The sequence below is a fragment of the Dendronephthya gigantea genome, unplaced genomic scaffold (assembly GCF_004324835.1).
Source record: "Dendronephthya gigantea isolate DGI-Jeju-01 unplaced genomic scaffold, DenGig_1.0 000033F, whole genome shotgun sequence".
In the NCBI taxonomy this organism is placed as follows: domain Eukaryota; kingdom Metazoa; phylum Cnidaria; class Anthozoa; order Malacalcyonacea; family Nephtheidae; genus Dendronephthya; species Dendronephthya gigantea.
Genome location: NW_021163043.1, coordinates 617,149 through 630,588, shown reverse-complemented (window position 1 = coordinate 630,588; position 13,440 = coordinate 617,149). Strand labels below are relative to the sequence as shown.

The window sequence follows — 13,440 nt, the reverse complement described above, 5'->3', positions numbered from 1 at the left end:
CTAATTCTAATAGTTGCTGTAATTAAAACAGCCTTTTCGAAGTGTCTGTAACAATGGTGGTGTTGGTTCTATCACTTGTATAGCTAAAGGAAAACATAAGAGGTTTTTTATCGCAGAAGTAAACTTAGCATGGAATGCGCACAAAATAGCAGATTATCACGTCAAATGCAAGAAAAAATATACAAAGACAACTAGACAAGCCATAAACGGTTTTGGATTTTAATTTTGTTCATCGGTTTTTTACAATAGAATCATTTTACATCATTTACTTTGACAGAATTATCTCTGCCACTAAACACTATCATCCACACATCGCGAAAACAACTTCCAGAAGCCATATCATATATCTGAGAAGATATTTAATCCTCGACGGATTATTTTGGAAAGCTGATTACAACCAACGCATGCTGTGGCCCGCGAGTTGTTTTCGTGTTGAGCGGAGAAAAAACCGTTCAAGAATTATATTAGCACATCTTTTACGGTTTTTGATCAATTAAACATTTTTGTTCCCATTGGCATTGCTGTCTGCAGGCTACAATGGGTTATATTTTTGCCTCTAGATCGGCTGTTGTTACGTCTTTAATCGATACAATAGACGCAGTCAAGTGATAACGAGGAACTAAGGGCCTCCACAGACTATAGGGATTTAGTTGTCGACAACTATTTGAGATCGACAACTAAAAGTTATCGCCAACTAAAAAACGTAGTCTGTCGCGCAAGTTGTCGGCAACTAAAATCTAAATTATTAGTTGTCGACAATTAAGCAGTTTTCCTTTTCGAAAAGGCAAACTGCGTAGTTGACGGTTATTTCGGTTGCTAAGTCAGTTATATTTGAGCGCCAGTGTGTGGAATCCGTTATCGGACTTATTTAAGACTTTGTGTGAAAAACGGAAGCCAATTTAGTGTAGTTTTTATATTTGCTACATTAAAATCTTAGCAACATTCACTCTGGAACTTTTCTTTGCAACGCTGACTTTGCAACACAAAAAAGACCTAGGCTATAATTACTGCACATATTGCTTACGGTGTTGTAAAAAAATATCTCGACTCATTTTTAGAAAAAAAAAACCGGGTATACATGCAAATGTAGAAGGTAGCGTACACACAAATTCCAAGCGTTTTGAAATGAACGCTACACCAACTTATTCTCAAAAACCACGTATTCTTTAAAAAATCGAATTTTACTACTCAAACACTACGATTAATTAAAGTCGTTTGAAGAATACCGTCCCTAAGTTTTTTTTATCCAAGCTTTTTCAAGTAACCAGGATCAATATGTTTAGATTCTAGATTTCTATTGTGATATGTTCTTCCATTGTGGTGCTATACCAAAAAGTGAGTGCGACCTTTCATGCCCGTTTGCACTTTGCAGTTAAAGCGTTTTTTGCTAAAGCCATCCACAATACTAATATTTACATGTTTTTACTAATTCCTAATGGTTTCAAGGAGCTTTTGCTGAACAATTGGTGCTCGCCGAGGGTGAAAACCATACTATACTACATAGTACATGAAAGGCTACCTCCAATACGCCTTGGAAAATGAAATTCCTGCGTTCAAATTTTGTACATGACGGGCAAGCCATTGGTTTAACCGAAAGCCCCGAGATTACGTTTTCTGGTAGCCTTTCATCTATTGTAGTACAGCGATAAAACTGTTAACATTGGTTACCCTGATCAAAACAGGGTATAACCATTGCTGTCAGGGTTCAAAGCACTAGAGATTCAAAAGAATTCACTTTTCAATGTTTTTCAATGTTAAAAACCCTGTTTAGAACCTTCCTCAATATCTAATTCATGATTCACTGTTTTCATCAACTGGGAACAACTGTTCCGCAAACCATTGAATTGGGTGCTTTTTTAAAAGGGGGTGTGCAATCGCCAATTTGGCTTGCTGATAGGCAGTGATCTGAAAACTAGCAGCTAGTACATGCTGACGTTTGCGACATTTTGATTTGAATCAGCAAAACATGTGTCCGCATTTTCAATTCGGCTTTGGGGAAAGTAAACATGGTCAAAAATCCAATTTCATAAGAGGATACATCTATCCAGTGCTAGTTTTCAGACTGATACCGAAAGGTAACGGGTATATTTATTTTTTTTTGGAGATTTTCAATTCGCGTGAAACCTTTAAAAGGCCGTGCGCCAAACAACATAGACTATTATGGTACACACATTCTTCATCTGTCATACTGTTGTACTTGATGAGCTTGCCCCACTACCACCTGCCGCTGGCTTGCTTGGCTTAGGGCTCACGTGTTTGATATGCCTCTAGAGGATTAAAAAAATGGATTGACGGTTATCCAGAGCGCGGCGACTTCCTTTCTAGCTGGCGAAAGGTGCATTATTACTATTACCAAAAACCTGATTAGGAAAATTGATTATGCAATAGTCACAGGTTATTGAATATTTCTGATGACTTTCCAGGAACAGAAATAGGATTGTAGTATGATAATGATTACATGAAGTATCTCACCCCGGTTGGCGGAGAGGTTCCCATGGTTGGCAGACTTTGCGACGCCAGACTGCTTGTGGACGAGTGGAGACTGGAGCGAGGTGACGAGGAGGAGAAACCAAATGCTAAACAACCAACTAGAACAATATTAAGGTACGTTCATGATAAAATTTTATCTACAAACATCCTTAGTTTTTACGGTGATACATTTTTGTCCAGAAATTAAAGCAATGGAAAATTAATTTTAAAAGAAGTATAAAGTTGATTATGAATTACTTCACCTAAAAATATTCTCACTGACCTGGTGATAAGGACCTCGTCCTTTCGCGATGTCCACTATAGCTTGTGTTGTACTCATTGAAATGTCTAAAAATGATAAAGGTCTATGAGTTGAGGCAATTATTAATTGCAATGGATCTTTCCTCTATAAAGTAGTACAGAACCTCTCATCCTCCATTTCTAAACTGGACTCGCTCTCCGACAACTGTCTTCCTAAGTTTTCTCTTCTTTCTTGTTCCAACAACAACCGTCTTTGAAGACGAATATTTTCTTCCTTGATTTGTCTTTCTTCTTTCTCAAGCGCGGCCATCTTTTCGACATCTGTAAAAAGCATGCAAGGCTCGGTGATCTCTTAATACAACTGGAACGATCCCTCAGACGGGGGGGGAAGGGGTTTGATAAAGCCAGTGCTTTAAAATAGGTTTCTGAATTTTGAGAAGAAATATTCAGTGTGCAAAACTATTCGAAAGATTCAGAAATTATTTGGCTTAAGAAATTTCAAGACTTATACTATTTTGAAAGGTCAGGCGACAGGCATACAGCGGTAGTATACTTACGTTCTTTCTCTGAAGCAAGCAGTTGACCTCGTAGCCTTTTCACTTCGTCTCTGAGGGACTTAATTTTGGAGGTCATTGTTTTAATGGTGATGTCATTTGGATCATCTAGCTCCTTGGGTGAGGGTGGTTCTGATACGGGCTCTTCTAATCTCTCTTGAAGATTTCTTTTCCCAAAAGAGGAAGAAAATTATAGTTTTGGTCAATAACTCAATGTAGCATGACAAGAGTGCACGCCCTGCAGCATCTGACAGTGAAGTTTTAAATTTTGTAAAACGCTTTGCAAACTTTGTCAGAACAACGTGTCTGGTGGAAAGCTGTGAGTTGTACCACAAGCTGATATCCTGGGGGTGCCCCTCTAGAAAATCCCACCCTCCAAATCAGCACCACAAAAGGCTGAATTAAGAAGTAATTTTATATTCTTATTTCTATACCGTTTTTGACATGGTTTCCGCTGGTAGTGGATTCAGACAGTACATTTTTCTTTGATGAAAAACACTTTAAAGTCGTTGGAATTTGAGGAGGTTCCTGACTATTGACTGTACTGCTGATCACTACTATGGTGATATAGTTTGTTTCAAGTCACTCCTAAGCCCAGTCTGCACTAGCAAATAGCCTGGATGTACTTCTCCTTACCTTTTCTGTGATTCCAACCTCTCCATTTTCTTCCAAAGCCTGTTCACAAGAGATTCCTGCTCTTGTTCCAAAGTGTTCTCAAGGTCTACTTTTTCTTTCCTCAACTACAGTATAAACACACAAAACAATTCTGAACTGCTTTGCTTTCAACAGAAATTATTCAACATTATTCAGCAGAAATGTGGAATCAACAATTGTTATATCCTAGTCTAGATGTTAATGATTTATGGACAACACTGGTCACTTACCTGTTCAAGGCAGCTTTGCTTTGAGACAACATCAGCCTCTAGTCTTTCAATCTTCCTCATCAGTGTGTTCACTTGGAATTCTTGTTCTTGCTCAAGAGTTTGTTCCAACTGAAATTTCTCCTGCCTCAACTGAGGAAAAAATTATTCAAAAAAAAACATTCACTTCATTATATCTTTGCTATGTGTATGTAACTTCTCCAGATATTGTATTGGTTTATTGAGAGATTTATCTTACATAAAATTGCAAGAAAAATACTTGTATAGTGTAATACAGTATAGTAACTTTTATGAACAGTAGACGGGTCTGTAGTTTATGGTGGACAAGTGCCAACTGGGGGCCCAGGAGAAATTTATGAGTATGGATTCCTTGCTGGGCCCAATGACAGGCAATAGAAACCCTCAAGATAGAGTACATATTTCTAAGCTAAGGCCTCTTATGAGCACTGGGTACATATTTCTCTCCCACCTGACCCTTAGGCAACTTTAATTGCACATAGATTTTTGATTTGAGAATGCTGTCACATTGAATAGGATGCTTCAGGGAGCAACATACTTGCATCAATTTCCTGGACAAGTCATTTGTCAGGAATTCCTCTTCCTGCTCATAATTCATGGCCAAGGATTCCTTTTCTTTCTTCAACGATTGAATTTTTTTCATCAATGTGTTGGATATGAATTCCTCTTCTTGTTCGGCCTTTGCTTGCTAATGAAGGAATACACCATAATACAAAATGTTTTAATTTACACTCCATTGTACTAAAAACAATTATGTAAACGACTTTGTTATTGTTCCAAAGTGTTCAAAATGAGAATGTTCAAAGTCAGAAATGGCCAAGTAAGAGAGTTCTCAATTACCTGGAGCAAATAGCCAAAATGCTATGTGTTACCAAGGCTAAAAATTCTTAAACTTAAGTGGTATGTACTGTACTTGGTTTCACAAATAGACTCACATGGTGAAAGTAAAAATAGAAACCACTTCAATGGTTAAATGCAAAATACATTTTAGGCTGTTCAAGATGGGCTTGGAAAAGATCAAATAGGCTTTGAAAATGTCATATCTGTCATCTATCACCATGGTTTAGAAACAAATGCAAGAGAATTAGCTGTCAAAAACATGTGTCTAAAGGTCTTTTGCACAGCGTAATTTGTTTATATATAATAGTGGATTGTTATGGTTGATGCTGGTATTGTGCTGAAATTTTGGCAGTTTCTTAATATATGAACAAAGTAAAACATTAACAATTGGCTTCCGGTTAGAAACAGAGTTATTCTAGCAAACAGAGTTATTACTAGCAAACTTCCACAGTGATGCTTGCCCCACATATATATAATTCAAGCATCAATTTATACTGTGCATCTGAAATGAATTAGCCCAACAGGTCATTTTGTGCATAGTTTCCCTGAACTTGTTCAGATTTGGATCAGGATTAATTTGCCATATTGTATTAGTTGCCATGGCAGCTTTGCCCAACAGCAAGTAATTAATGGATTTATTCCGTCATTACTTAAAGGGCTTTTAGATAGTATTGTACTCAGTTGATGGGGACGAACAATGCATGATTAGAAATATGTGGCCTAAAATCAATATTGAATTTATTATTTATAAAATAATTACTAAAATTCCAATGTGATATTGTGCGAAAGTCTAAGCAAAACTAAAGGAACGATCAAATTTTCCATGTTTTCAAGTTGAAAACAATAGAATGAACTTTATTTATATAAGACAGGATACTTGTATAGATGTTCGATATGAAGGAGATAAGAAGCATCTAGGTCTGGACTTGTGCCACGCTCTTCAAGATATCATCAACTGACTCTGATAAGCTATTCTCCAACTTAGTGGGTAACGTTTTTCAAGAGGAATATTGCACATGCTGGTTTGCATGCATGTATAGTCAAAGTAAATTTGGTTACACATGGAATAGGTTAAAAGGTTTCAGTAAAACTGACTGGAAATTGCATTATTTGATGGCATTCATTCATGACTTTTCTTTCATAAACTGCTGAAATTGCCTATTGCAAAATGTTTACAAACAGTGGCATAGACAGTTTGATGATTTTAGTAATCAAACTATGCAAATTTCAATTTATTATCATTACTTATTTCTATATAAATTAATTTTTTTCAAAGTTAATAATAGAATAATGAGACTAAATTGTCCAACTGGCTATTCTGAACAAATACAAATACAGACTGAACCTAGGTTGATGTTTTAACTGTAGTGAATACGATGGCTATAACCCACAGTTGCCAAACTGAAATATGCACCTGTACAAGTAATTAGTAGTTCACGAATACTAAATAGAAGTGTTTCTTCACCTGTTTGAAATTTACACAAAAGCTTTTGACATCCCTGATGAAGGCCCTCATGTCAAAATGGCAAAGAGTTTTTTTACAATATACTATGAACCAAAACTTTATACATAAAGTTCATAAAATATCCAGCCCTTCCGGAACCAAAACCCTTTGCAATGTAAACAATGAAATATCATATATGAAAGAAATTCATCATATTTGAGAGGCCAACTTCATATCTTTATTCATATCAAGCCAGTCTGCTTAAGTTAAATACACTGGAAAAGCAAGTATGTATAGAAGTATGTTGTTGGCTTGGATTTTAGTTATGAGAAAACACAGTGTTCCATTATATGGCTTGCATTTGCTTTTAACGGTTTTGTGGTTATATTCAGAACCGCACAGATTGATATGAACAGCCTTTCATTATCATGCATATCTTCTCAAGTATTTGTCAATCTTTGAAAAGCATTGTTTTTCTGAGCGAGTCGCGTTCAGTTGCTGTAAACATTTTTGGAGTGTTTCCCAGTCGAAAATCACAGACACAACAGAATGCGAACGGAAGAATCCCGTTTCAACCGATGGCAAGGTTTTTTTTCCTCTTGCTTAAAACTGCTGATCAGCAAATATTTGAAACATAATGTTGTTTCAACAGAACTAACGTGCTTCTAATATAACCCCCTTGCATATTTAATGCTATGATCTTCACGAAATTTTAACGATACCTTTGGGGCAACGTATTCAATCGTTAAAGCAAGTTCTGCTATTGAATATTCACTTTATTGTGAAGCCTTTCTAAGCCCTTAAAGGCCAAAGAAAATCCGATATACTTACGATAAACACGCTGGCTTTTCGAAGTGCTTTGTTTTCCTCCGCCAGAGTTTTGCATTTCAGCTTGTACGTCTCGAGTTCTACGGTTAAAACACGCTTTTCTTGTACCAAAGAAGCGATTCTGCTTTTATCCGCCGAGAGACTTTCGTCTGCGCTCATATCGCTGTCGCTAAAGCCAGAAGGCCCTTCTGAAGATTGATTTGGAGAGGAATTCTCCATGTTTTGCTTCTGTCCTTGTGCAAATATAGCTTTTCGTGATCTTGCACGCGCGAGTGACCTCGATCGCGTGCCTGGAAGAAGGGTATAACGGGGTATATGAGGTAGTATAGGGTATAAAACAAATCACGGAAAGGTGGTATTGGTGGATATCATTTGATGCGAATTTTCTATTACAGTGTTGAATAAATTAGCCAACATATTACCATAATCGTTTTCTTTCGTTCAAGCAAACAACTCGGATTTTTGTTTTTTGAAAATCGAGCAACATCCCTAGTGCATGAACGACGCTATCCTGCACGAAAAACATTTGGTATTTTTTCTATATTGTTTTATAAAGTGAAAGAACAATATTTTGAGAATACCGCGAATGCTTTTAAATTGGCCAATCAAATTGCATGTTTCACTGTAGTTATTATGTAAATAATAAATTCGTTTCGTCCAAGGTCGAGTACACCATGTTATTACCATGGAGGGTTATGGACGCCATAACGGAGGCCATGCTGGGCTATGGTGCGCTGTCGGCTGTGAAGTAAAAAAGTAGGCAAATTAGGAAACGTGATACACTTCAAGAGGGGTCACTTACAGTAACTACATGTATGACACTTTATTGACAGCTATAAAGCCTTCCACCAGGCCAATATATTGAATGAAGCGATATATGGATCTGAAATCCAGTGATGTGATTGGTTTGCGAAAAAATTCGCCGCGAAGAAGTAGAATCGCTTCCTAGCCTTTAACTGTTCGTGTGAAAAAAGTCGCCTAGTGGAAAACGGGCTTTATTCTTTTGTATTGGAGCAATTTGTTCCAGATGGTCGCAGTTGAGAGCTCCGAAACAAAAGTAAAATGTCGCTTCGCATATGCCTCCATAGGCCTCCTCAACGCTCCATAGCCCAGGTTATTCTTCCACCATATCCTTCCATAGACCTCCATAGGCCTCTGTTCCCCTCGTTGTAACTGAACATAAAATACACCATACAACCCATAGTGTACATTGCTGTACTATACTTTACATTGTTTGTACCTGGTTTCCCGAATCCCGCGCATTGAACTGTAAACAAACTGAAACGATAACTCAGGAGGGGGAGGGGGGGGGGTGGTGGAAATTGAAGCTAGTGCTTTTTACTTTTTATGAGTTTTGAGCTAAATGTTGAGCCGAATATGAAATTTAAGCTTAAAAAGTTAAATTTCGTGTAGAAATTTCGAGACTTTAGCTTAAAAGGGAAATATCTAAAAAATATTTGAAAATTTTTTCCGGTTACTAATTAATTGTTTTTTTTTTTAATATTTCCTGTGCAGTTTAAGTCTTGAAATTTTCACATAAAATATAACTTTTCGATACCTTCAATTTTACAGATGGCCAACGACTGGCATCAAATATTTCGTGTCAAAACTCAGAAAAACTCTTTTGGCTTCAAGCTGAATAGGGATGTTTGTCAGGAGTTATCGTTCCAGTTGTATAGAGTTCACTGATCCCGCGTTATAAAAATATTGTGCGTGAGAAATATAGTAAACCACGTGTACTGGATTGGAACATCAATCTTTTATTTTAATCATCGTTGCAAACAGTCCTTTATTTGCTCCTTCGAACTGATTCTCTGACGAAAATCTGTTGGTATTTTCATAGATACTAAAATGTCAGCTACCGCAGGAAAGGTAGGCAGCTATTGGGTCTGATTCGGGATGATTTTACAGCAGGATGTAGTCTTGAATTGTATTTGAACGTTGCAATATAACATTTAATGCCGATTGCATAATCCGGCATTTTCATGATAAATGTTTGCCACTTGACTAAATATAGCAATTACAATAACCTGGAGACTGGTTTTGCCTCGGGTTTTGCGACATCTAGTCACATCAGTTTGAAATAAACATTGATTTCAAATACGGGACCGAACATCCGTATAGACAAACTTGAAGTTGGGCGGAAAGCCTCAGAAAATTTTGTTTATTCGGGAGAATTTTTCAGATAGTATTTCTTGACAGATGACTCGTTCGTTACGCAGAGTTTATACACCCATAATCTTGATCAATGTCTGGTACAAATCAAGTTTTCTAAATCCTTTTTTCAGAAGAATACATTCAGACAGGAAGTCTTATAAATAAATGCATGGTTTAGTAGCTAAGGTATTAATTTGTCAGTACACTTTGATATTCCGGCAAACATTGTCTGACAATACAGAGAGAAACAGGACTGTACCAAGCGGGGGGTGCATAATTATGTATTTGTATTTGCTTTGAAAGTTAAAACAAAATCATTGGTCTAAGCAATTGGCCTTAGCCCATATTGTTCACAATTGTTATTATCATTGCACAATATTGTTCAATGTTGTTGACAAATTGGGACAATATGGGCAGCACAACATTGTTCAATGCTGTTAAACTGGGGGCACAGAGTTTTTAGAGTCATGTACATGTAAATTAAATGAAGTGATTAAAATAACCACATTGGAAACTAATGTTCAATGCTGTTAAACTGCGGGCACAGAGTTTTTAGTCATGTGCATTGATTGAAATACCAAAGTGGTTAAAATAATCGCATTAGAAACTAATGTTCAATGCTGTAAAATTGCGGGCACAGAGTTTTTAGTCATGTGCATTGATTGAAATACCAAAGTGGTTAAAATAATCGCATTAGAAACTAATGTTCAATGCTGTAAAACTGCGAGCAAAGAGTGTTTAGTCGTGTTGATTGAATAAAACAGGGGTGGCACCAGGAATTCCCCGACACAGGGGCTAAGGTCCCTGACAGGGAGGCTGGTTGTTATTTAACATGTAATTGTAGGAAGCACAGTTTTTGGTTTATTGCTACAGTCTCTTGCCTTAGATTTGGAGCGTATGTTTTGAAATTTGATTGCTCTAGATCTTTGGAAATTAACATTTCAGAGTCTTATCACAGACTTCTTCATGAAAATTTTTATGCCACAAACCATGTACAATGTAAAATAAAGTTAAATTTTGATACAGTTTATCTGTTTTATTTGGGAGAACTAAGAACAACAGAGGGCAACTCAATATCTCCTGTTCATTCCCGACAAATTGTAAAATTTTCCTCGGCAGGGAGGCTAGAGTTCCCCAACAAGGGGGGCACCACCCTTGGAATGAAATACTAAAGTGATTAAAATAACCACATTGGCAACCAATGTAGGCAAGTTATGCAAGGTGTATAATGAGTTAGAATTCATTAATTAAATGCATGGAATTAAAGTCTATCATGTTGGCACATATTTTTAAAATACATATTTCTCCCATTTTCGCAGGTAATTGAATGCAAAGCAGCTGTGGCCTGGGAAGCAAAACAACCACTTGCGATTGAAACAGTTGAGGTTGCCCCCCCTAAAGCAAAAGAAGTGCGTATTCACCTTGTTGCAACTGGTGTTTGTCACACCGATGCCTATACATGGAGTGGTGCTGATTCTGAGGGACGATTCCCATGTATCCTTGGTCACGAAGGAGGTGGCATTGTGGAGAGTGTTGGAGAAGGAGTGACCTCTCTTAAACCAGGTTGGTGTGGGTGGTAGCATACATGGACGTTTTGTGGGAGGGTGGTGCAGGGAGAGTGATAAACCTCACACTAAGAGGTTGAGAAAGGTTCTGCACATATTCCCCTGCAGTTAACATATTTTACAAACTTATTGCTAAAATGGTGATAAAGAAATACTATACATACAGGGAGAAAATTGGTTTTTATAATGGTGAACTTCATAGCTTTAAATTCATTCAATTGAAATTTCACTCAGCTTGTAGTTTCCACCAATATCCCTGCCAAAGTAAAAATAACAACACCCCCAGGCAGTGGCAGTAAATTAGAATTGAAGCTGTTACATCAAATCACGTAAAATCATGTAAATTCTGTCTTTTAGGCGATCATGTCATTCCCTGCTACATTCCTCAATGTCGTGAATGTAAATATTGTAAAAGTGAGAAAACCAATCTCTGTGTTGCCATCAGGTATGACCAATAATGATTCTACAATTAAGGAATCTGTGGGGATTTGGGGGTAGATTTCTACCACTGGGGTTGGTTGTATAAAGCCCGTTTAGCCTAAATGGCGGATAAGTCAAAATCAAATAACACTCTTACATCTCTCTTGAGCGAGTCAACTTGAATATTACGCACTGAATATGTAGCTGTAAACAGTAACTTTGTATTAAGGTTAAAAACATTTTGTTTGCTTTTTGAATAACACAAGAGACTTGATTTCTATTTTGAACTTATCCGTCGTTTAAGCTATACGGGCTTGATACAACCGGCCCCTGGACTCCATCCAAACTGGTTTCTGGTTTTAAACTAGTTTCAATTTTCAACGAAAGCAATTCAATTCAGGAAAGTTTCATACTTTCCAGGAGGATAAGCAGCAAATAATAAGTCTTTTTAAGTCTTTTAAGCTTTTAAATATCATGAAAATGGCTAAGTATGTTCATAGGCAGCCCAATCACCAATGGCGAATGGTTTTATTTGAAATAAAAATGTACACTTTGATGAAATTCACACATGTCATTTATTCACATGCTAATATGATTTACCTATTTTCTGTTACTTAATATTTACTTAAGTCGCCCCTTGTAAGTAACAAGATTTAAGTATATTAGCATGTAAATAAATGACATATATGTGTGAAATTGATCAAAGTGTACATTTTTACTTCAAATAAAACCATTCGCCATTGGGCTGCCTATGGTATGTTGTAAAAAGTGTACGTGTAGTGTTTGTAAAAAGAACTCATGCCATTAATGGCGGATCTGAATTACTGCTTCGTGAATCGTGAGGTGTATTTTTATACGTTTTTGGTGGGGAAAAAACGAAAGGAAGGAAAATTCTGGAAGAACCATCGACTGCAAGTCACAGTTTATACTTTAAAAGCTGGCCATAGTTTATCAAAAGTCTCGGAAAAAGAACCGAATAGTTTAAAATATTTCTTACTTGTTTTCTCCAAGAATTCAAAGACTTTCTTGACGAAACACAGCAGTCTTTTCCCTAATAATTCTGCCACAATTTCGGCTCTTTTCCGCCCTCAATTTTTCCAAATTCTCCTGCGTTTTTCTTATGACAATTTTAAAAGTTTAGTTTCCCTGTTTTTCCCGCCTTTTTTCGTCGACAAAATTCACCGTGCGTGGGTGGTACAGTCGCAGTTTGTCCAGTTTTTAAAAAAATCCCGGCAAGTTTTTTTTTTAAAAACAAAAGATATGGAAATTTAGGTTTTAGTATTATGAACATAAGATATTATGTATTTTGTCGATGAAATAAAGATGATTATGATGATAATAATTATTATAGTTACACAACGGGTCCAATGAAACCTAATTTCACTCAACCTTCTACCCGGGGTAAATATATTCTTGTAAATATTTTTTGGCAGGGCAACTCAAGGAAAGGGTGTGATGCCTGACGGCACAACAAGATTTAGATGCAAGGGACAAGACGTTTTTCACTTCATGGGTACCAGTACTTTCAGTGAGTACACGGTTCTTCCCGAGATTGCCGTCGCTAAGGTGAGAAATTTCAATACATTTCCGAATTTCCGATACACTCTATGCATCTTCTAACTAGTGAAAACAACTAGTATTGAGGCTATTTTTCGTTGGATTTCCTTGCTATTTTTAGTTGGGTGTTTTGTAAGAATCTTTATTCCCTTTAGATTTCTGAGGCTGCTCCCTTTGGAGAAAGTGTGTTTGCTTGGATGCGGCATTTCAACTGGATATGGTGCTGTTGTTAATACAGCTAAGGTTTGAAATTTCGTTTGTTTGGTGGGTAAATGGGTTCATTGCAGGCCAGGGGGTAGGGGGGGGGGGGGGCAAAATCGACAACTCCAGCTAATCGCGTCGTCGTAGGGCAATGGGAACTACTAGCAACTTGGGCTTCTAGACCGCCAATCTACAAGCTCAACATCAAACTATCACGAGCATTCTTCATTGCGAATTGAAAAATT

General features: G+C 37.1%; 2 protein-coding genes across 3 annotated transcripts in view; one reads left to right on the top strand and one right to left on the bottom strand.

The window, feature by feature from the left end:
• Positions 1-213: 213 nt before the first annotated feature.
• LOC114525157 (coiled-coil domain-containing protein 6-like) lies at positions 214-7,558 on the bottom strand. 2 transcript variants are annotated; one of them, XM_028546378.1, is made up of 9 exons: positions 7,299-7,558; positions 4,722-4,871; positions 4,169-4,297; positions 3,921-4,024; positions 3,288-3,451; positions 2,895-3,051; positions 2,753-2,817; positions 2,473-2,588; positions 214-2,267 (listed from the first exon to the last, which is right to left on the bottom strand). In XM_028546378.1, the coding sequence occupies exons 1-9, from the start codon at positions 7,512-7,514 to the stop codon at positions 2,184-2,186; spliced, it is 1,185 nt and encodes a 394-aa protein (XP_028402179.1). In that variant the 5' UTR covers positions 7,515-7,558; the 3' UTR covers positions 214-2,183. The 2 variants fall into 2 exon arrangements, with proteins under 2 accessions (XP_028402179.1, XP_028402180.1); XM_028546379.1 differs by having other exon boundaries at positions 2,473-2,576.
• Positions 7,559-8,931: 1,373 nt separating this feature from the next.
• The window catches only part of LOC114525223 (alcohol dehydrogenase class-3-like), a 99,503-nt gene continuing 94,994 nt past the window's right edge, over positions 8,932-13,440 (top strand). Inside the window, 6 exon segments of the mRNA XM_028546450.1 lie at positions 8,932-9,167; positions 10,772-11,015; positions 11,375-11,462; positions 12,871-13,003; positions 13,150-13,164; positions 13,166-13,237. Of these exon segments, the coding sequence (XP_028402251.1) occupies positions 9,147-9,167; positions 10,772-11,015; positions 11,375-11,462; positions 12,871-13,003; positions 13,150-13,164; positions 13,166-13,237 (573 nt within the window). The 5' untranslated portion in view covers positions 8,932-9,146.